This window comes from Oncorhynchus nerka, linkage group LG18 (genome assembly GCF_034236695.1).
Source record: "Oncorhynchus nerka isolate Pitt River linkage group LG18, Oner_Uvic_2.0, whole genome shotgun sequence".
In the NCBI taxonomy this organism is placed as follows: Eukaryota; Metazoa; Chordata; class Actinopteri; order Salmoniformes; family Salmonidae; genus Oncorhynchus; species Oncorhynchus nerka.
Window position 1 is genome coordinate 48784475 of NC_088413.1, and position 26476 is coordinate 48810950.

The 26476-nt window shown below is 40.7% G+C and overlaps 1 protein-coding gene across 1 annotated transcript in view; it reads right to left on the bottom strand.

Annotated features, from left to right (window-relative positions):
* LOC115146012 (A-kinase anchor protein 6) overlaps positions 1-26476 on the bottom strand; it is a 183005-nt gene that overhangs the window by 71076 nt on the left and 85453 nt on the right. The window contains 2 exon segments of the mRNA XM_029687753.2: positions 11894-12014; positions 17272-17411. Of these exon segments, the coding sequence (XP_029543613.2) occupies positions 11894-12014; positions 17272-17411 (261 nt within the window).

Genomic DNA, 26476 nt, shown 5'->3' on the forward strand with positions numbered 1-26476 from the left:
AACCCCACCATGTCATTATGATGTTTCTCTATAGCTACTGCATCTATGGATGGATGAAATGTTTCCCTTTAATCAGAATGAAACCTTCTACATACTCACACACAACACACAACTCACACCCATACATTCACCTCAACCCCAAGCGCCTCCTTGTCCACATGTGATTTCAATGAACAGTCACTTCTTCGCTTGCAAACTGTCCCTCCCGGAAGTGTTTAATTAATTGTAGAGTCCCCGCCTCCAAAAAATATTTGGTTTACTTTTGGAAGTGACACTCTGGTTGCCCTGGAGATGGGCTGAATCACAATGTTCTGGAAACACGCTGTGGCTTTTAATTGCGGTCAATCTATTCATACTGAGAGAGGTGGCAAGGATGAGAACACTTCACAACTTCATTAGGAGATACAGACAGCCAGGCATGGTACTCCGTCAGCAGGGTTTTGATTCAGGCTACATTTGAACAAGAGACACTGTCATTGAAAATAAAATCGTTATCAAAAAGGCGAGAATGTACGCAAGCGAAGATAAGAAGGGCTTGTTATTATTTCTGGTCAATTCAAGCGGCAGCTTTGAGGGAAACTGTTCTGCTCCCTGCTCTCCCATGGTGAAGTGACTCACGACGACCGTCTAAAATGACACGGGAGGAGAGTCAAACATTACTTGAATTAAACTACAGACAGCTACTGCATTACTTCTCATGGAACACAGTGTCAACAAATTAACTCTCCACTCTCATTATGCCTTCACTATGAATTATTGAAAATTACTAATGCAGCCAGGCATGTGTGTGTGTGCATGTGTGTTCAACAATGAATGTGTGGATGGTTCCAGCAGTATCACCGCCACAGTGTGTGTGTCTGTGTGTGTGTGTGTGTGTGTGTGTAGTGTTTGTGTCTGACAGTGAGTGACTGGAGAGAGAGAGCCCCATGGAGCTGAGTCTCCACATTAAACACCACCTGCTCCTTCCAGATATATAAAACACAGCACTGTGTCACACACACACAAACACACACACACACACCTCGCCTTTGTAGCTCCACCATGCCTAACCACCCACACGCATGTAGCCAGGCATAATGCAGATTAACACCAACACACACACACACGCTCCAATTCCTCGGCACTCACTGATCTGAGCAGTCCTCTAATAAACAGGAGTCTAGATATCAACATTCTGATTGTCATTCTCCCTCAGATAAATACTGTGTTCTAGCTATGTTTTCCATTTGTTCTGTGTTCTATATGGAGGATTAGAGATAATGGCTGTAATATTCATACTGAGCAGAGCAGAGCCGTCAACTGTCACGTGAGGTAAAGAGAGATGAGAAGTCTAATGAGGGAGTGGAGCCCTGAACTGTAAACACACACAGACAGGCTACAATGGATAATCTCACTCATCGCATGCTGCCATATTGTCTCCCCGGAAGTTCGAATGAGAAGTCACATAGAATAAATATTAAATAAGATTTTATAGAATTAATGCATATTTTCCATAATTTAACTAGGCAAGTCAGTTAAGAACAAATTCTTATTTTCAATGACAGCCTAGGAACAGTGGAATAACTGCCTTGTTCAGGCGTAGAACGACAGATTTTTACCTTGTCAGCTTGGGGATTCGATCTTGCAACCTTTCGGTTACCAGTCCAACGCTCTAACCACTAGGCTACCTGCCGCCCCATATGCATCTACGAAGTCAAATAGGGTAAGATTTTAATAAGAATATTTGAAGATCAATACAGATATTTTGATCTACCTAACCAATGTAGCATTAATCTACACATTTTCTGTGTTCTACCAACAGGGCACAAATACTATGAGAATGTATCAATATTTTACAGAGAACTTGGCCCATAAAAAAACTCTAAGTTATTTAATATTCATGAATGCATCACCTTCATGAATATTCATGATCAGATGAATATTTTAGTTAACCTCCAATAGACGAATTAGGCTGCTCTTTCAGCTAATCAATAATTTGGAGGTGATTGTCATTGACGGATACCGTCAACAACGTCCAGACGAAAGGGTCACAAAATAAAGTTACACTCCACAACTGTAGCTTGATCATCAGTGTAGATCATCACTCGGTCTGCAGAGTACATGGAAGTAATCAATGCCCCTGTGCACAACATTTTTTTCTGATTGATCTAGCCACAAAATAGAGATCAAATGTTTGACAATACGATGCCATAAGGCCGGGGTTACACTGCTGTCTAATATTCAGCAGTGGCTCATTCTAAAGAAGTGGCTCTCTGATCAGCGCAGATAAGTGAAATGTATTCTGACTGTCAGAAGTCAACTGAGAGGGCATCACCACCACCGCTGTAGTGTTGATGTGGATGGTTACACCATAAAGAAGGCAACACAGACACCAAGCCAACACCAGCTCAGCACTTGATGTCTAGTCTGCCACTGAGGGATATTTACAGTGGGGTCCAACATGATTGGATCTCTTGATAAAGACGAGCTAAAAAGACTGTTTAAAATAAATAATACAAATACTGAGCTTCTGTATATTGTACGCTCCCAAAAATGTTAAATGTTAATTATTTTATACTAATACAATTGCTCAGATAAATACAATGTGTTTAACATGTAATAAAAAAGAACTCAAAAAGATTGGGGGTCAATACTCTATCCCCTTGCGAGGATAGCAAGACTGAGCCTTTTTCTCAATGTTTTTATTTGTGATTGGAGAACACATTGGGAGTGATCTTAGACCAGTCCTCCACACAGAATCATTCCATATCCTTGATATCCTTCGTTTTCGCTTGTGTACTGCCCTCTTCAATTCAAACCACAGGCTCTCAATGGGTGTTCCAGTCCGGAGGACTGAGATGGCCATTGGAAAATGTAGATTGTGTGGTCAGTTATAGATTTCATGTGGATTTTGATGTGCAAAGTGACGGGAAAAGATAATACATTTTTCTTAATGTTTTGCGTGGGAAAAATGACACAGCTCAAATTTTCTAAATTGAAAAATAAAGACGACAATGATGGGTAGGAAATGTAGTGGGAGGAACTGTCACTATCTCAGATATTCCTGTTAGATTTCATACAGGAGAGTATAATAGATATAATTGTGGGCTAGGCACCATTTTCTGAAAGTATAAAGGCTCTGTCATATAATGACAGTATAAAAAAAAAAGGAAATGATGTGATATTTCCTACTTCATCACTTAAGATATGACTAATGGTGAGGTCAATATGCAAGATGAGAGAAGATTAGTTTTGACCTTGACTGTGACCTTCTGCAGTTTGGAAATGAAAATGTGTGCAGAGGGAGGAGGAGAAGGCTGTTGGGGAGCCATTTCTTGTCATTATGTTGTTTCCAGTTCTGAAGGTGGTTATTCATTTGATTTCTTTATGATTCACAATCTGCTCTTTCGAAATATGCCATATGCTCAAAGCAATTCAAGGATGACGAGTGTCAGAATCAGTACAGTAATAAAAATAGCCTAAATGAGCTTGATTTACAGCCTGTGCCTCCCAGCAGTCAGCCCTCTCTCACTCACCTATGATAAAATCCCCTAGCCTCGGCAAACAACAGCCTGCCTGCCTGCCTGCCTGCCTGCCAGCCAGCCAGCGACACAGGACCAACACACACACTTACCTTTTTCAATCAATCCAGTGTTAGCCAGATAAACAACAGAGTGCAGGTGTAGGGAGAAATGTAGAACAAACGGGCAGTGTAGTACATATTTATTAGCATTGGAGGAAATTAAATCAATATCAGGGCCCAAATCAGTTTGTTTTAATCAGGAACAAACATATTGACTTAACACAATATGGCTAGTTTTATCTATCACTAATAAAAATTCATTGAGACAAGGTGCCTATAAAGGCTGTGACAAAATAGGAACCTCAATCTATAGCTTGCTATTTTCTATTGCTCTCTCCTATCGCTCTGACTCCCTCGTTCTCTCCATCTCTGTCTCCCTCTCTCTTTCTCCCTCTCTCCCTTCCTCTTTCCCTCTGTGTCCTTCTTTCCATGCCTCTGAGGGAAGGAGTGTGTCTGAGACCTCATATCAGAACACATGGTGCCCTGTGCGTTTCCATACATTCATTTGGCTGCAGTCTGGTCAGTAGCCCTTTCCTGCAGTCAAATGACCTAGTGGTCTCATGGGCCGAATGTTATTCATATTTTTCGGAATTGCATAACATTAAAAAACCTTCTGAAAATCTGGTGTTTCTTTGTCAAACGGTTTTGTTATATTTCAGTCTTCTGTGATGTATACAAAATGTAATATTGGGATGCAAACTCAAAATGTAATACATTTCATCTCTATATCTGACATGGTACAGGTGTCTTCTCTTTTTAAGCCCAGAACCATGTGTGTGAGGTGCATACTTGGGTTTCAAAGTAGATTTGTTTAAGACTACCAAGAAACAATCTGTGTGACCCTGATTTAGCCCACTGCAGTAAAACGTTAATGCCTCCCTCTCTTTTGTTTCCGTTCATCGCAAGAGATCTTTCGACTTTTATGAAATCACACCTAATGGAATGTGATAATGGGAGCTTTCTGGCAATCAGGATGTTAGCTATGGTGTGGGGGGTCAGAGGTAGGGAGGTGCATGAAAAGGATTACTAAAGACCCCCCTCACACACACACACCACCTCTTCCAGGGCCCGGCTAAGGAGAATGTGATTACAAGCTAGTAGGCCAGGCCCTCGCCATGGGGCATAGTGCACCACCATCCATCCATTATTGTAGAGCACCACCATACAGACAGTAACATCCATCCAGTAACACCCATAAAGTAACATCCATAGAGTAACAGGATACATCCATACAGTAACATCCATCCAGTAACATCCATGCAGTAACAGGATACATCCATCAAGTAACATCCATCCAGTAACATCCATACAGTAACATCCATACAGTAACAGGATACATCAATCCAGTAACATCTATCCAGCAACATCCATCCAGTAACATCCATAAAGTAACATCCATACAGTAACAGGATACATCCATAAAGTAACATCCATCCAGTAACATCCATCCAGTATCATCCATAAAGTAACATCCATACAGTAACAGGATACATCCATAAAGTAACATCCATCCAGTAACATCCATCCAGTAACATCCATACAGTAACAGGATACATCCACACAGTAACATCCATACAGTAAAATCAATCCAGTAACATCCATCCAGTAACATCCATACAGTAACATCCATACAGTAACAGGATACATCCTTAAAGAAACATCCATCCAGTAATATCCATCCAGTAACATCCATACAGTAACAGGATACATCCATACAGGAACATCCATACAGGAACATCCATACAGTAACATCCATACAGTGACAGGATACATCGATGCAGTAACATTCATACAGTAACATCCAGACAGTAACATCCATACAGTAACAGGATGCATCCACAAAGTAACATCCATACAGTAACAGGATACATCCATCCAGTAACATCCAGACAGTAACATCCAGACAGTAACATCCATACAGTAACAGGATACATCCATCCAGTAATATCCAGACAGTAACATCCATACAGTAACATCCATACAGTAACATCCAGACAGTAACATTCATACAGTAACATCCATACAGTAACATCCAAACAGTAACATCCAGACAGTAACATCCATACAGTAACAGGATGCATCCACAAAGTAACATCCATACAGTAACAGGATACATCCATCCAGTAATATCCAGACAGTAACATCCATACAATAACATCCATACAGTAACATCCAGACAGTAACATCCAGACAGTAACATCCATCCAGTAACAGGATACATCCATAAAGTACCATCCATCCAGTAACATCCATACAGTAACATCCATACAGTAACATCCATACAGTAACATCCATACAGTAACATCCAGACAGTAACATCCCAGACAGTAACATCCCAGACAGTAACAGGATGCATCCATACATTAACATCAATACAGTAACAGGATACATCCATACAGTAACATCCATACAGTAACAGGATACATCCATGCAGTAACATCCATACAGTAACATCCATACAGTAACATCCAGACAGTAACATCCCAGACAGTAACAGGATGCATCCATACATTAACATCAATACAGTAACAGGATACATCCATACAGTAACATCCATACAGTAACAGGATACATCCATGCAGTAACATCCATACAGTAACATCCATACAGTAACATCCAGACAGTAACATCCAGACAGTAACATCCATACAGTAACCAAATACATCCATGCAGTAACATCCATCCAGTAACATCCATACAGTAACATCCATACAGTAACATCCAGACAGTAACATCCAGACAGTAAATCTAGACAGTGACATCCATACAGTAACATGATACATCCATCCAGTAATATCCATCCATTAACATCCAGACAGTAACATCGATACAGTAACATCCATACAGGAACATCCATACAGTAACATCCATACAGTGACAGGATACATCGATGCAGTAACATTCATACAGTAACATCCAGACAGTAACATCCATACAGTAACAGGATGCATCCACAAAGTAACATCCATACAGTAACAGGATACATCCATCCAGTAACATCCAGACAGTAACATCCAGACAGTAACATCCATACAGTAACAGGATACATCCATCCAGTAATATCCAGACAGTAACATCCATACAGTAACATCCATACAGTAACATCCAGACAGTAACATTCATACAGTAACATCCATACAGTAACATCCAAACAGTAACATCCAGACAGTAACATCCATACAGTAACAGGATGCATCCACAAAGTAACATCCATACAGTAACAGGATACATCCATCCAGTAATATCCAGACAGTAACATCCATACAATAACATCCATACAGTAACATCCAGACAGTAACATCCAGACAGTAACATCCATCCAGTAACAGGATACATCCATAAAGTACCATCCATCCAGTAACATCCATACAGTAACATCCATACAGTAACATCCATACAGTAACATCCAGACAGTAACATCCCAGACAGTAACATCCCAGACAGTAACAGGATGCATCCATACATTAACATCAATACAGTAACAGGATACATCCATACAGTAACATCCATACAGTAACAGGATACATCCATGCAGTAACATCCATACAGTAACATCCATACAGTAACATCCAGACAGTAACATCCCAGACAGTAACAGGATGCATCCATACATTAACATCAATACAGTAACAGGATACATCCATACAGTAACATCCATACAGTAACAGGATACATCCATGCAGTAACATCCATACAGTAACATCCATACAGTAACATCCAGACAGTAACATCCAGACAGTAACATCCATACAGTAACCAAATACATCCATGCAGTAACATCCATCCAGTAACATCCATACAGTAACATCCATACAGTAACATCCAGACAGTAACATCCAGACAGTAAATCTAGACAGTGACATCCATACAGTAACATGATACATCCATCCAGTAATATCCATCCATTAACATCCAGACAGTAACATCGATACAGTAACATCCATACAGTAACATCCAGACAGTAACATCCAGACAGTAACATCCAAACAGTAAAATCCATACAATAACATCCATACAGTAACATCCAGTCAGTAACAGGATACATCCATAAAGTAACATCCATACAGTAACATCCATACAGTAACATCCATACAGTAACAGGATGCATCCACAAAGTAACATCCATACAGTAACAGGATACATCCATCCAGTAACATCCATACAGTAACAGGATACATCCATCCAGTAATATCCATCCAGTAACATCCATACAGTAACTTCCATACAGTAACATCCATACAGTAACATCCAAACAGTAACATCCAAACAGTAACATCCAGACAGTAACATCCAAACAGTAAAATCCATACAATAACATCCATACAGTAACATCCAGTCAGTAACAGGATACATCCATAAAGTAACATCCATACAGTAACATCCATACAGTAACATCCATACAGTAACAGGATGCATCCACAAAGTAACATCCATACAGTAACAGGATACATCCATCCAGTAACATCCATACAGTAACAGGATACATCCATCCAGTAATATCCATCCAGTAACATCCATACAGTAACTTCCATACAGTAACATCCATACAGTAACATCCAGACAGTAACATCCAAACAGTAACATCCAAACAGTAACATCCAGACAGTAACATCCAAACAGTAACATCCATACAGTAACATCCAAACAGTAACATCCATACAGTAACATCCAGACAGTAACATCCATACAGCAACATCCATACAGCAACATCCAAAAAGTAACATCAATACAGGATACATCCATCCAGTAACATCCAAAACAGTTACATCCCAGACAGTAACATCCATCCAGTAACAGGATACATCCATAAAGTACCATCCATCCAGTAACATCCATACAGTAACATCCATACATTAACATCCATACAGTAACATCCATACAGTAACATCCATACAGTAACATCCAGACAGTAACATCCCAGACAGTAACATCCAGACAGTAACAGGATGCATCCATACATTAACATCAATACAGTAACAGGATACATCCATACAGTAACATCCATACAGTAACAGGATACATCCATGCAGTAACATCCATACAGTAACATCCATACAGTAACATCCAGACAGTAACATCCCAGACAGTAACATCCAGACAGTAACAGGATGCATCCATACATTAACATCAATACAGTAACAGGATACATCCATACAGTAACATCCATACAGTAACAGGATACATCCATGCAGTAACATCCATACAGTAACATCCATACAGTAACATCCATACAGTAACATCCAGACAGTAACATCCATACAGTAACAGGATACATCCATGCAGTAACATCCATCCAGTAACATCCATACAGTAACATCCATACAGTAACATCCAGACAGTAACATCGATACAGTAACATCCATACAGTAACATCCAGACAGTAACATCCAGACAGTAACATCCAAACAGTAAAATCCATACAGTAACATCCATACAGTAACATCCAGTCAGTAACAGGATACATCCATAAAGTAACATCCATACAGTAACATCCATACAGTAACATCCATACAGTAACAGGATGCATCCACAAAGTAACATCCATACAGTAACAGGATACATCCATCCAGTAACATCCATACAGTAACAGGATACATCCATCCAGTAATATCCATCCAGTAACATCCATACAGTAACATCCATACAGTAACATCCATACAGTAACATCCAGACAGTAACATCCAAACAGTAACATCCAAACAGTAACATCCAGACAGTAACATCCAAACAGTAACATCCATGCAGTAACATCCATACAGTAACATCCATACAGTAACATCCAGACAGTAACATCCAGACAGTAACATCCATACAGTAACAGGATACATCCATGCAGTAACATCCATCCAGTAACATCCATACAGTAACATCCATACAGTAACATCCAGACAGTAACATCGATACAGTAACATCCATACAGTAACATCCAGACAGTAACATCCAGACAGTAACATCCAAACAGTAAAATCCATACAGTAACATCCATACAGTAACATCCAGTCAGTAACAGGATACATCCATAAAGTAACATCCATACAGTAACATCCATACAGTAACATCCATACAGTAACAGGATGCATCCACAAAGTAACATCCATACAGTAACAGGATACATCCATCCAGTAACATCCATACAGTAACAGGATACATCCATCCAGTAATATCCATCCAGTAACATCCATACAGTAACATCCATACAGTAACATCCATACAGTAACATCCAGACAGTAACATCCAAACAGTAACATCCAAACAGTAACATCCAGACAGTAACATCCAAACAGTAACATCCATACAGTAACATCCAAACAGTAACATCCATACAGTAACATCCAGACAGTAACATCCATACAGCAACATCCATACAGCAACATCCAAAAAGTAACATCAATACAGGATACATCCATCCAGTAACATCCAAAACAGTTACATCCCAGACAGTAACATCCATCCAGTAACAGGATACATCCATAAAGTACCATCCATCCAGTAACATCCATACAGTAACATCCATACATTAACATCCATACAGTAACATCCATACAGTAACATCCATACAGTAACATCCAGACAGTAACATCCCAGACAGTAACATCCAGACAGTAACAGGATGCATCCATACATTAACATCAATACAGTAACAGGATACATCCATACAGTAACATCCATACAGTAACAGGATACATCCATGCAGTAACATCCATACAGTAACATCCATACAGTAACATCCATACAGTAACATCCAGACAGTAACATCCATACAGTAACAGGATACATCCATGCAGTAACATCCATCCAGTAACATCCATACAGTAACATCCATACAGTAACATCCAGACAGTAACATCCAGACAGTAAATCTAGACAGTGACATCCATACAGTAACAGGATACATCCATAAAGTAACATCCATACAGTAACATCCATCCAGTAACATCCATACAGTAACAGGATGCATCCACAAAGTAACATCCATACAGTAACAGGATACATCCATCCAGTAACATCCATCCAGTAACAGGATACATCCATCCAGTAATATCCATCCAGTAACATCCATACAGTAACATCCATACAGTAACATCCAGACAGTAACATCCAAACAGTAACATCCAAACAGTAACATCCAGACAGTAACATCCAAACAGTAAATCTAGACAGTAACTTCCAGACAGTAAATTTAGACAGTAACAGCCATTCAGTAACAGGATACATCCATCCAGTAATATCCATCCAGTACAGGATACATCCAGACAGTAAAATCCAGACAGTAACTGGATACATCCATCCAGTAACATCCAGACAGTAACAGGATACATCCATCCAGTAACATCCAGACAGTAACATCCAGACAGTAACAACCAGACAGTAACATCCATACAGCAACATCCATTCAGTAAGAAAACATCCATCCAGTAACATCCATACAGTAACATCCAGACAGTAACATCCATACAGTAACATCCAGGCAGTAACATCCATACAGTAACTTCCATACAGTAACATCCATTTAGTAAGAAAACATCCATCCAGTAACAACCATACAGTAACATCCATACAGTAACAGGATACATCCAGACAGTAACATCCATACAGTAACAGGATACATCCATACAGTAACATCCATACAGTAACAGGATACATCCAGACAGTAACATCCATACAGTAACATCCAGACAGTAACATCCATACAGTAACATCCAGGCAGTAACATCCATACAGTAACTTCCATACAGTAACATCCATTCAGTAAGAAAACATCCATCCAGTAACAACCATACAGTAACATCCATACAGTAACATCCAAACAGTAAAATCCTGACAGTAACAGGATACATCCATCCAGTAACATCCAGACAGTAACAGGATACATCCATACAGTAACATCCATTCAGTAACATCCATTCAGTAAGAAAACATCCATCCAGTAACATCCATACAGTAACATCCATACAGTAACATCCATACAGTAAGAAAACATCCATACAGTAACATCCATCCAGTAACATCCATACAGTAACAGGATACATCCAGACAGTAACATCCATACATTAACAGGATAAATCCATCCAGTAACATCCTGTTACAGCCAGCTAGTAACAGGCATCCAGTAACATCCATCCAATAGCATCCATCCAGTAACAGGATACATCCATACAGTAACAGCCAGCTAGTAATACCCATACAGTAACAGGCATCCAGTAACAGTCATTCAGTAACAGTCATCCAGTAATATCCATACATTAACAGGATACAGCCATCCAGTAACATCCAGTTACAGCCAGCTAGTAACATCCATATAGTAACAGGCATCCAGTAATAGCCATTCACCTTGTAGAGATACTGCTGTTGCTCCTCTGACATCATCAGCTTGTAGCTGTCCGTCACCACCGAGTCCATGTCCATAAGCCAATCCCAGAGCTCCTGGAAGTCTGACTCAAACTCCTGCAGACTGGAGGACAGGAAGGAGGGAGGAGAGGAAGGAGGGAGGAGAGGGAGAAGGGAAGGAGGGAGAAGAGGAGATGGGAAGAGGGAGGAGAGAGGGGGGGAGTAGAGGGGAGAGGATAGTGGAAGAGAGGAGGGAGAAGAAGACAAGGAGGAAGAGCTGGGGTTAGAGACGACGCACGCCCCTGCGAAATATCCCACTAAACCCCTGCTAAACGCCCACCCCCAATGCCCACCTCTTCCTCAGCTTAACCATTAGGTTGAAAAGAGGGGAAGGCAGCTGGACATTACAGAGGGAGTATTTGACAAGCGGTGGTAATTACCATGGCCCGTCAGTGGAATGCTGGGTTCATGAGGGTGCAGAAGGTGTGAACAGGGTTAGACGCACACTGAGTCTCTGACCCAGCTGGTGAGTGACACCTATCTCTATAGCACAGAAACATCTTAATTAAACATGACTTCAACTCTCCTTCCTCCCTACCGCCGTCACACCCCAGCCCCTCCTTCCCCTTCCCCAGCCCCTGACATGAAATAACATCAAATATTTATGAAAGGAACAAGGGCAATTGCTCAAACATACACATTACTGTCAGAGGTTTGGTTTGGTTTTTTAGACTCGGCGGGTGGCTACATGTTTATAAACATTAGTGGTTCAAATTGTTTTGGAATTCGCCTGGGCTGCTCTGGACACTTTGACAGTTGTGTCAGGCTGCCGATGGCGTTCTCGTCCCTTCGCTCGACTTCCATTCACAAAGCAATCAACTGAGTTGTCCCTGAAGAAAGAAACGACTATGAATGAGATTACATAAATAACCATCAAACTGGAGGGAAATATCAACACCCTCTTTATTTTAATTTATAGCAGAAACAAAGTTAACACGGGAGCGGGTTTGAGTTTTGGCTTAGTACTACATATGTAATTTCAACAAGCATGGCGGAGCTGTATGTATTAGCATTTTCAAGCAGACATTGATGAAACAAAATGACGTTGGGGAAAATATGAATATTTTAGTCCTTGTTATACAGAAGTCACTGATCATAACAAAACAGGGGAGACAGAAAATGAGAAACCGTGTGACAAGTAAAGCTCGAGGAAGTCACCCTAAGGCATTCAACTCCACAACTCATTATACGGCGGCTGCTGTAGGCCTTTTGTAAGCTAAACTGATAAATACGTTACAATATTCCTTCCGCGATATTGTTTTTTTCCTCGCTAATACAAAACTAAATGCTTGTAGAACAAGATCTCTGCGGGCATCTAACCAAACAAACAAATAAGGGAATAAAATCAAGCCTCACACAGCAGGATCCATTTAGCAGAGCTACATTATAGCCTTTTGATCTGTCAGAATCTTTCTCTATCAGGTAAACTAAACTAAACCTTCAAACCCTCCCTTTTGGCAGTACTCTTCCCAGTTCATTCCCTCCCTCCCTCCCTCCGATGAAAGAAGACATGCATTAAATGTTACCCTGTTAACCGTAGGGATGCTAGGTCTGTGCTCTGCGGATGGATGGGTGGGTGTCGCACACTACAGCCCCAGCCGAGCTGACAGACACGCTAGCGTCTGAAATGGATGCATTTCCGTCCTCTATTCTTTTCAAATCCATTTAACATCAATCTCCCCCACTCAGAGGAGTGCTGGCTGGCTGATATGAGAGCAGCACTACTGTACCTAATTCATCACCACCGCCCATCACTGGAGCCGCCATGTCACTCTGAGCAATAGGAAGGAAAGGTTGGACGCCTTATTGACACTCCTCACATCTCACTTAAAGTGACACTTTTATAGAAAGGCCCCTTTAATTGATGGTGTTAATCCCGCCTGCTACTAACGAGGGAAATGAACATCTAACATCCCTGCCTGTATGATATCTTTAAACCTGAAATGGCACCCGATTCCCTATATACAGTTGAAGTCGGAGGTTTACATACACCTTAGCCAATTACATTTCAACTCAGTTTTTCACAATTTCTGACATTTAATCCTAGTAGAAACTCCCTGTCTTAGGTCAGTTAGGATCAATACTTTATTTTAAGAATGTGAAATGTCAGAATAATAGTAGAGATAATGATTTATTTCAGCATTTCTTTCTTTCATCACATTCCCAGTGGGTCAGAAGTTTACATTCACTCAATTAGTATTTGCTAGCATTGCCTTTAAATTGTTTAACTTGGGTCAAACTTTTCGGATAGCCTTCCACAAGTTTCCCACAATAAGCTGGGAGAATTTTGGCCCATTCCTCCTGACAGAGCTGGTGAAACTGAGTCAGGTTTGTAGGATCCTTGCTCACACATGCTTTTTCAGTTCTACCCACAAATGTTCTATAGGATTGAGGTCAGGGCTTTGTGATGGCCACTCCAATACCTTGACTTCGTTGTCCTTAAGCCATTTTGCCACAACTTTGTCCATTTGGACCCATTTGCGACCAAGCTTTAACTTCCTGACTGATGTCTTGAGATGTTGCTTCAATATATCCAAATAATTTTCCCTCCTCATGATGCCATCTATTTTCATCAGACCAGAGGACATTTCTCCAAAACGTACAATCTTTGTCCCCATGTGCAGTTGTAAACCGTAGTCCGGCTTTTTTATGGCAGTTTTTGAGCAGTGGCTTCTTCCTTGCTGAGCGGCCTTTCAGGTTATGTCGATATAGGACACGTTTTACTGTGGATATAGATACTTTTGTACCTGTTTCCTCCAGCATCTTCACAAGGTCATTTGCTGTTGTTCTGGGATTGATTTGCACTTTTCGCACCAAAGTACGTTCATCTCTAGGAGACAGAATGCGTCTCCTTCCTGAGCAGTATGACGGCTGCGTGGTCCCATGGTGTTTATACTTGCATACTATTGTTTGTACAGATGAACGTGGCTACTTCAGGCGTTCGGAAATTGCTCCCAAGGATGAACCAGACTTGTGGAGGTCTACAATTTTGTTTCTGAGGTCTTGGCTGATTTCTTTTGATTTTCCCATGGTGTCAAGCAAAGAGGCACTGAGTTTGAAGGTAGGCCTCGAAATACAGTCACGGGTACACCTCCAATTGACTCAAATGATGTCAATTAGCCTATCAGAAGCTTCTAAAACCATGACATCATTTTCTGGAATTTCCCAATCTGTTTAAAGGCACAGTCAACTTAGTGAATGTAAACTTCTGACCCACTGGAATTGTGATACAGTGAATTATAAGTGAAATAATCTGTCTGTTAGCAATTGTTGGAAAAATGACTTGTGTCATGCACAAAGTAGATGTCCTAACCGACTTGCCAAAACTATAGTTTGTTAACAAGAAATTTATGGAGAGGTTGAAAAAAAGAGTTTTAATGACACCAACCTAGGTGTATGTAAACTTCTGACTTCAACTGTATATAAGCGCTCTTGCCAAAAGTAGTGTATTATATAGGGAGTAGGGTGGGAAAGTAGTACACTTTATAGGGAATAGGATGGGGCTTTGGCCGAAATAAGTGCACTATACAGGGAATAGCTTCGGTCTCAGTGACTGACAGCCATTCTGTAATTATCAAGGTTGAGAGGTGTGCTAGTGAGCCGACAGGCCTGAAAACACAGCGGTGGTGGCGAGCTAGCAAGCAAGAAGAGAGGAGCGGCAGCCCCGGCTATAGATTTCGACAGCTCCTTCCCGAAGACGTTTCCATTTAAAGGTAAGGGCCAAAGAGTCAAAACAATGAATCCTTGAGCAGGCAGCCGTCATTAAAATTCAAAGGATCATTATGGTTTTCTACCAAATAAATCATTAGAATGAGAGGCTTAAAAGGATTAAAAAGGAGGCTTGATTCAAAGCCAAGGGAGGGGAGTCAGCTGGGTCTGGACTCCTGAGTTACAGAGACTGACTCACTCTCTGTCTGCTGCAGGACTGACTGGGGAGGAGACACTGAAATGTAACCTACCTAACAGTTGTGGTTGGTGGGTTGAAATATCGGAGGACAGGCTTGTTGTAATGTCTGTAGTGGAGTAAATAGAATGGTACCTATTACAGATACTATGTGTTTCATCCTATATTTCTGCCCACCAGCCTCCTCTGCTACCTACCATTGAGGGTACTGTGTTGAATCATCTGTGGTCGAATAATCCATTTAACATTCACTGACGAACATGGACTTTTTCGAATGACACAGTTGCAGTCAAATATATTGACACCCTGCAGTTTACAATGGAGTGCAATGGAGCAGGATGTTCTGCTTTCTCTTTTCAGAAGTGGTTGAATGGCTATTTTTACTCTCTAGACACGTGCAATTTACCACAGGTGAGATAAATAACACACTAAACGGGAATCCTGTGCCTCCAACCAACGTAATTTGAATTTGGAATTATTTAGTCCAGCCCATTTTTGGACTTTGAAGTTGAAAAAAATCTCAATTTCAGTTTAGATTATAATTTTTGGGTCCTTTGACGTTGTAAATCAAACAAATACACATGTGAACACAACATTTTTTTCCCAACTTATTTTATAAGAAATAGTGAATCATGCAAAGGGTGCCAATATATTTGACCGCAACCGTATATAGAATTCTTGTTCTAAAATGTTGTACTGTACAGTTACCAAACAACAATAGCACTGTGCTTGGGAGTCCACTCACTCCTCCACTGCTTATCATTAGCACAACGAACATTACTCTCCAGTTCCTAGTCTTTTAAGTTCGTCTTTCCCAGTGAGTGGAGCAGAACCTTGTAAACAGTAGCTAGCTTCTGTCTGTTGGCGATAACCACTGGGGGAGAGAGACCATCAAAGTAAGGCGTGAAACAGTCAAAAAGCGCCGTGACAAAGAGTGGTGCTGTACACGCCAGATTACAATGTTAAGAACGTGACCCCCAAATTATAAAAGTGTGTGTGACATTTCATTCCACTGTGAATAAACAGAATACTTAAATTGACAGAGCAACTTCTCTTGTAGAAAGAGAAAGCCTTCTTCTTCTTCTTTGCAAGAGACCACATTGTCCCCAAGCTTTAGTATTTATAGTGGTAGCGAAAACAAACCCTCAGTGACTAACAGTTATCATTGAGTTGCTTCCATTGTCTGTATATTTTTCTCAGCTCAGTAAATCATTTGATGTCAAAATAAAAGACCCCATTTCAAAATAAAGGTCCCTGTTTCAAGATAAAAGACCAATTTTCAAGATAAAATACCAGATGGGGCTGGTTCATACAGTAGGCTACCTAAATCGAAGAGGTCTGATTGTGGGTCTGTATAACATAACCAAGTAGGTCCCCATAAGTATGGTGGCCCTAAGGGTCAATGGTGGCGTTCTACCTGTTGTTCTTGGACATCTGTGTGTACTCCCTCCCAGTCCTCTTGTTGGTGCCAGTGCAGTACTGCTGGCTGTTCAGCTTCAGGCTCAGCTGGTCCAGGGCATCCCTCTGGGCCTCATGGTGGCTCTGCAGCAACTCCACCTGATAACACAACACATCAAAGGACACATTAGGGTCATGTTCATTTGGCAATAATGAGAGGAAAATAGGGATAGACCACCGTGACTATGCCAATAAGAAACAATCATTTTTGTTTTCGGTTTCAGAATGTTTGGAAACATTTTGCTACAGTGTGACTTACTGAATAAGACCTACCACTGGGAAACTATGGACATTCTGGAAAACAAAGGTTGTTCTGTATATTGTCAGATATTATGTTGATATGAGTGTATAATTCTCAACACAACATTAGTTATTAGCTTTAAACAAACACCTGTTACTGATATAGCAATTGTGATGGATGGTTACTGGAATAAGATGTCCTATGCATTAAAGATGATGGACATACTCAAGAGCCCAACAGATTGGCCACTAGACAAACGCCCTGTTGTACTGTAGGAATATCAAATCCCACCATACGGCAACATTACCAAAGTGCTTCTGTTAAGATCAGTGATTCTGAGCATCAGACAATCAGAAAGCTGTGCAGGCCTTGCAGTGGATCTGTAATTGCATACAAAATATATGGAGATGAAGCCATTGCTGTGCCAATGAACGACTACCCCACCATGCTTGGTTTTTCCTCATTCCTCCTTAACACTGTATAAACTGTCTTTGTTTGTGTGCTGTCAAAACCGTTTTGTCTATTTTGCAGATGCCTCTACAAAGGTCAAACAATTCCATGAATGCAAACTGCTTCTCTATCAAAAGCACACTCGATAATAAACAAGTAAATCAACAGATAGATGCATTTGGTTTCTCGTTCTCATTTATTTGTGTGTGTGTGTGTGTTATGAAACCCGCTCTGTTCATTTGGGAAGAATGAAATGAACCTAACTAGGAGCTCCAAGAAAATTAGTGGGCGCAACTGTGGCGGCAAGATCTCCTTCTCCGTCCCCCTCGAAGGAATTTGCTTTCATTTGCCTTCATTTCGGATTCACTCAGCCCGCTCACGGACGCCGTGTCAGGATCCTAATTACCCAATCCCATTGGAGCTGCTTACACACACAATAATGACTAATGCAGACTACAGACAAAAGCAATTTAGCACCAGACACCTTGAATTGGAGGACAGGACAGATAGTGCATGCGGCCGGGGCCCAGAAGAGAGTATCATCCGTGGAATGTATGAGGACTCTCCATGATTTGGTTGCCTTCCCAGTTTGAAGGATCTTGAAGAAGTTTTGTTTTGTCCTTCTCAAACTAGCCAGAACTACACTGAGCATACAAAACATTAAGAACAAGCTCGTTCCGCGACATAGACACGGATTGAAGTGGATTTAACTAGTGACATCAATAAGGGGTCATTGCTTTACCTGGATTCACCTGGTCAGTCAATGTCATGGAAAGAGCAGGTGTTTTTAATGTTTGGTATACTCAGTGTATAAGGCAATTTTTCCCAATACTTTTGGTCCCCTAAAATGGAGGGACTATGTAAAAAAAAAAAGTGCTGTGATTTCTAAAAGGTTCACTTGATATTAAATTAAAGCTGACAGTCTGCACTGTATCATTTCAAATCCAAAGTGCTGGAGTACAGAGCCAAAACAAAACCAAATGTGTCACTGTCCCAATACTTTTGGAGTTCACTCAAACAAATTGGGAAATGATTTTATTTTATACTAATAGAATTGCTCAGAGAAAGAGGTTTTGTTTAACAAGTAAATCCTTTTTACTCAAAAAGATAAGGGTCACAATTATTGGAACCCTTGTTATCGATACCTTTCAAAACCTTACCTTGTGAGGATAATGGCACTGAGTCTTTATCCTCGAATAGGACTTGAATCCCATTGAAAACCAGTGGATTGAATTGAAGAGGGCAGTCCATAAGTGCAGACAAACGATATCGAGGATCTGGAAAGATTCTGTATGGAGGAATGGTCTAAGATTCCTCCCAAAGTGTCCTCCAATCTCAAAAGACATTTTGGAAAAAGGCTCAGTGCCGTTATCCTCGCAAGTTGAGGCATTGAAAGGTCTTGAAAACAGGGGTGCCCATCATATTTTTACCCCTATCGTTTTGAAAATATGTTTTATTACTTGTTGAACAAAATCACTTTCTCTGAGCAATTTTATTAGTATAAAATTATATCATTTTTTTGCATACAATTTAGCTCAGTAGTTGTATTATTTATTTCATAAATAATTAATAAATAAGTATTTTTTGCTCATTATCAAGGGTGTCAATAATTTTGTACCTGACAGAATGCCACAATGATTACATGTACCATAAGCCTATACCATAATGATTACCTGTACCATAAGCCTATACCATTAATGATTACCTGTACCATAAGCCTAAACCATAATGACTAACTCTACCAGATCTGCCTGAACATTATTTCCTTAATAACCCAGGAATCAACGTTCCACAAAACACTGATCACATTGATAGTATGAGCAACAATTCCTTCCAGTCTTAAAATGGAGAGGGACGCTTTGTGTTGACATTTCCAACAGTTATGCTAAAGAAAAAGACAATTCACCATTTAGATAGAGAAAGCAAGCATCAACACCGCACATCAACAGTGATTTCCATCAACCTTCTAATGTTACTTATTTTCTGGAAAATAACATCTCTGAGCAGTGATTTGCCAGGACGAATCTCTATAGAGAATAACCCTGTGAACTGCGGACGGTCGGTTGGTTTTGATTTTCTTGCAATCCCTTTCAGCCTGTTTAAACTTCTGCTTATTCAGATATGCAGACATGGGGATTCGGAGTGCTGCATCCTGTATTCTTATTTCAAACAGAATCATTCAAACCTGCGCTGTTCGCACACTCGCTCACTCTGTCAAAACACTCCTCTCCTGCCTTTAAACTGCTAATGTGCAAAGGAATCAATATACATTTTGATCATTTGATGAATACTTACGTCTGTCTCGGGAGACAGAGGGCAGACTCAGATATGAGAATCTGCTGAATCAAGTCATTTTAGGTGTTTTTTGTTTACACGCCAGGGCCAATTTACTATACTGGGCCTCAGAACTACTTTCTAGAGCCAGATATCTCCAGGGGCAACCCCTGCTGCTTCGACTGTCAATCAACCGTACCTCCATCCATCCAAGCAGTCAGAGTTCTATCATCATCATCACCTGTTTCCTCTGCTTTCAGATACTGTTACCTTCACATACTGTTTCAATTATTGGTTCTGCTATAGGCTCTCATTGATCAGACCAGGCAGGAGAGGATAATGATGATGTCATCAATAATGGATATGTGGTGATGTATACAACCGTAGCTCCCGGCACTCACATACTCCCTTTGAAAATATCAATATGGTTGTAATGCAGTATGATTAGGGTGAAACAGTGATGCATATTGTCGACAATACGTATATTTTCACACAGCTTATAGCTCAAAGATGGATAGATAGACACATCCCTTGCTGGTGGTTCTGAAAGTTTCCCTGAACTTTAACATCGAATCGAGTTGACCTTCCCATACAATTGGCATGAATGAAACGAACAAAGAAAGATGCAACAACAGAACTGCTGATTGATTCAACATTTAGTCCATTGAAGATTTAAAAGTCCAAGACCAGGCGTGACAGTCACAGTCACAACGACTTTGATTTCGTTTGATTTTTATTGTGGTCCTCTGTAGCTCAGTTGGTAGAGCATGGCGCTTGCAACACCAGGAAGTGGGTTCCATTCCTACGTAAAATGCATGCGCGCGTGACTAAGTTGCTTTGGGTGAAAGCATCTGCTAAATAGCATATGTTATATTATTGAGATAGAAGACATTGAACCATATAGGCAAAATTCCTACACTTAATGTTCTCCTTATGGAAAGGACTTCCTGAGTGGATACATACAGGATGAGTCAATTATGAAAGTTCTCATTCATTCACACTAATACCTGTAAAAAAGAAAGATCAAATAGAGTAAAAGGTCAAATAGAGTAAAAATGAGATATCCCTCAAAGAGCGATAAAACGAACAGAAATGCCATCTGCAAATACAAGGAGCTAGGAGCTACAAGTTCTGTGATACTGAAGGCAGAGATAAACTTGAGGGAAGAATCACAGACTTACAAGAATGTCCATGGGCTGTTTGGAGGACCAGATGTTTCGAATAAAAACACACCGGCAAATTCATTTGAATCAAAATCATCAAAACAGAATCGTGCAACAACGGCTTTTCCCTTTGTCTTTCTTCTGAGACCCCCCCCCCCCAAAAAAAACTACAAGAGATAGAAAGAAAAAAGGAATTTTGTGGCTGCAATGCAAACAGGATACTGGTCTGATTTGAACCAGCTGGGGAACAATACAAAATTAACGAGGAGAGATACAGTATGTGCCTCTGGTGAACACTACTCGGTATGGGAACGGTAGAGCCGGGGTCTGAGGACGCCTTTTAAACTGTATATTTAGGCAATGTGACATAAAGCTGGGTTGGTTTATTTCTTTATCGTCCTCTCTGAATGCAAGAGGCATCGCGGCGAGATTGAAAACTGTGGGAAGTCACCGCCAACCACCCCGCCCCCCGCGACTTGTGTTCAAACACCCACAACATACATTGGCTTGTTTGAAATGTCTCCCATCAGGGCCATCCTGATGTGTTGTGCTGTGCTGAGGCTGTATCAGAAAGGAGCGGACAGATAGATGGAAGGATGGAAGAAGCATGCTCAGAAAATAAATTCAGATGGGAGCTGTGGGGTTGGAACTCGGGAGTTGTAAACGGCTGAGGATTCCATTAAAGTATCTCATAAATTTACACATACAACAGTGAAGGTTCACCTTCAAAACAACCAACAACCCTTATGGGAATAGGCCACCATTTTGAAATCCTGATCATCAATAGAGGAGTGATGTGGAATTCCAAGTCTCCAACTTGTTTTCTGCAACAAAAAAATGACAGGAAAAGTATTTCCTTCAACGTTCCCATTTGTTTCCATTTGAAACACGCTGTAGAGGATCATTTTCAAGATTGTGGCTCTCTGAGGAGCCATTGGAAAACATGAAATTCATTTGAAAACTATTACTTTCAAATCACTAGACATAAAGTCTGGATTTAATATGTAGTATGGTCTCCTGGCATGAATCATGAGACTGCCAAAAATAACTATTATCGTAAAAGTGTGGTCTGACATGTGCAACTTTCATTCGTTCATTCTTTCTTACGTACAGTATATGGGATTATCACAGCTATAAATAGCAGTATACTGTACTATGATTGCTATGATTGATTCGCCATGTTTCTTTGGGATGAGGGTCACAGGTATTTCCCTCTTCCCGTTTAGTACAATGATTTAACAGAAAGCCTTTGCATTGACTAGTGCCATGGTATCATCAGGATGAGCATACTGGACAGCATGAGAGGGATGAATCGTCTGCATAGATAAAGCAATGGCACAGAGTTGGACTGGCTGACTTATTCAGCATCTCCACCAAAAGGACTTTGACCTTGGCGGTAAAAGTCCCAGGGATAAACATACGAGTTACACTACGTACATATGCTCCTGCACCTTTAAGAAATATCTTAGGGGAGTTTGAAAGGTTTAGCTCCTGCAACATTTATCAGGGCGTGAAATTAGCAATTGCTAGGGAGCTAAATTGCTGCTCCTTATTTAATGTTGTTGCTGAAAGGTGACATTTAATCGCTGATCCCTGGCTTCCAACAAGTCAAAACAGCAACAGAGAGAGACAGACAGACACATCAGTGTGAAGAGGAGAGGAGAACAGCAGCAGAACTCACACACACACTTGTCCCCCACTATAGATTAGGGAGGTAGGGCTACTATTGATTGTGCGATCATCCTTTTCTATCTAATACACAGTCAGACTACTGACCGTCTATCTAATACACAGTCAGACTACTGCCCGTGTATCTAATACACAGTCAGACTACTGCCCGTGTATCTAATATGGTTCTGGTTTGCACTACAAGACTATGTAGCATCCGAACAGGCATGTGAGCGAATACATCGAGATGCATATACGGAAGTCATCACACAGTCAAGAAAGGTTTGTTTATTTTATGCATATCTTAACAGTATTAATATGAGACAATGAAAACAGCGTATGTCTGTGAGAAACACCATTAATGATTGAACCAGTAACAACACGGCCATATAGTGTATTAGACAGCACTCAAATATGTGTTTGTCCCTGGCGCTCATACACATAAATCTTTTTTCCTATCTTTCAAAACAACAGAAATCACAAATCCTTCACAGGCTCAGTACACCTCCCTAGCAGCCCATCTGAGATCAATTCCATGCCGCTTTTCAACATGGAGAGGAGAGGCGGCACAGCGGCATCCGGCAAACAGCTCAGATGAAGATATTTCTAAAACAGAGCCAAGCGCTTCAGGCAGGTGTTACACTGAGAATGCATTAATATAGGTAATTAACATTAGCCACCATTTTAATTAACATGCAAACTAATTAGGAAATAATTAAGTAACATAAAAAATCTGATCTTAATTCTAAATCGGTGAAAAGCTGGTATCAGAGCTAGCTGCTCGACAACATGCCTTCCTTTGAGTTCGGGGAGCTAAAACGAATGTTTTTGGGGTGTTGTTGGATGAAAGGAGTGAAGGTTTTCAAAGTGAATTGTAGAGGAAAATAAATAAGTCAACAGGCGCAGGATCAAGCCTTGATATCAGAGTTGGCGTAATGTTCACGTTTGCCTCTCCCTGAGACCCAGTGGTGGGCAGATTGCAGTATAACATCAGTGCCAACGCATGGAGAGAGATAGAACAAGCATGGTAGGAGCCTGGGCAGGTTCTGTAACAAAACCCTACCTGAATCACACACTGTCTGTCTGGTTCTGTCTTTCTGTCTGCCTGCCTGCCAGCCTGTCTGCCAGACTTTCTGTCTGCCTGCCTGTCTGCCTGTCTCTGACTCATATTGTAGCAGCAAGTCAGTCATTACAACGTGCCATCATACTACAGAGACGTCTCGTAAACACCTACATTTCATAGCCCTTGACTAGATTCTAGTCAAGAGCTGCACATCGAATATATCTGATAAATCAAAAGATGATCCTACTTCAGTAGTTATTCGATGAATCAAGGCTAATATTTTGTGGCTCCTTCCACAAACAGCACACCTCTTAGCCATTGACAACAAAGGGGAGAAAAGAGAGAGGCAGAAACAAACCGTGGAGCAACTGCTTTTAAACGCTCTTCTTGGCAATCACAGGAAAGAAATTGATTCCAGCAATAAGACAAAGAAAGCAATTGTAAAGATTGATACATAAAGCTGGAACATAATGCACAAGGCCAAGTTTACTATTTTGTTAACAGTAGGACAAAACTCCAGAACGATTCACAATGACAAATGCCCAGGACCATTATATGCACATTCCAGGTAAGTGCTTGGGGCCAAGTTAGATTCGATTTCTCTGCTTCATTGTATCTCTATTCCTTATTTGTTGTATTTGTTCCAGATGGGGGACGGTGGTGCTGGGTTGAAGCTGCGGTGCTATAGTAGTAGTAGTAGTAGTAGTAGTAGTAGTAGTGGTGAGGTAGTATTCCTCATTCCTTTAGCTCTGGACATCCTTGTTTCCTTATACGAAATATCCACCAGAATACAGTCGATGTGCAATATTACACACAGTCTAAACCTATGATGATTCAGAAAAATCTCTACCAGGGATCCCTATTCACCATAGGCTAAACCCCACCCCATCAGAGACGGCTCTAGAATGAATGGTGTATCTATTTATGTTGGATGTCTTATTCAGCTAGTAGGTTAGCTTTGGCTAAATATCGCACGTCTAACCATGTTGATAGCTCTTCACTATGAGGATAATCAAGTTCAACAATCTCTCTCTCTCTCTCTCCATTTTAAGAAGTGAAAGGTAAAATATAGCAGCCTAGAAACTCATATTTACTGTACCGCCCCTGCTATTCCCAGAGTGTAATCTCATAATAACAGAGTTTAAACCATTGGATCTGATAACCTTGATTTTCATAAGACGCCTTATCAACAGCGTATGGGTGTGTGTGTGTGTGTGTGTACTGTGTGCATGAATGAGTTCCTGCATACTTGTGTGTGTGTCTGCCTGCCTGTATCTGAACTCTGAGGGGTGGAGAGGAGCTGTAGCTAGATCCTTGTTAAATCCTCCTCCTCAGCAGAGCACCGGGCCAGCCAAGCCAGAGCCAACAGGACGTTCAGGGGTTAACCTGCCAGGAGAATCTCAACCTGCCAATTGACAGCAGCTAAACGGCCCTGACACTAGGCTGCTGTGCTCATTCCAGCCAGTAAGCCACCTTCAAAGTTGCTGTCAGGTAAATGACCTTGTATTTCATTAACTGATAATTAAATGGATTTATTCCACTAACGGTTTTAATTAAAATGCTAGAAATATTGATTACCTCTATCATCTCTACTCTCCCCAGATGAAAAAAAGGTTTTAGAACTGTTTATTTAGAGAGGGGGTAGAGAATTAAATTAGATTGAATCTCTAACAGACTCTAAATAAGGCTTCTTACTTTTCTGCTGCCCCATGCAGAAAAAAAAACCCTGTTTAATATTTGGGATGTTTGATTAATTATTTTGCGATCCATTTCTGCTTACCTTGATATTTAATTAAAATATCATTTTAAAACATAATTAAGTCGGCCGGTTTAATCCGTGGGGCAGGAGAGTAGCGGAGTTCTATCAAAACGGAAAGCTGCAAACGCAATGGATGAATGTTCAGTGTTGCTGCTATCTTTATGTTGTTCCAAAGGTACAGTTATCAGAGTCAGGATGGGAGAATTGGAATGACTTCCATGCAGCTGATGTTGGGCAGTGGCTCGGAACCGTGCTATTCTTCTAATGCATATTGTCTGTTGTGCCAAAGCACAGTGTCATCAGACCTGTGTGATGCTGCAGATACCGTAGCAGCGTGGGGCCAGACGCAGGCCTACTGATGGACAAACTAATTATGCATGAAATCAAATATGATTTAGAAGTGAATTCATATGAGAAACCCCGATAGATAGTCCACATGGGCCCTCTCAGCAGGCTCTGCTCTGCTCTGGTCGGGAGTGGGGATGTGGATAAGAATGGTTGAAAATAATATAAAGACAGTGTGTGTGTGTGTGTGTGTGTGTGTAG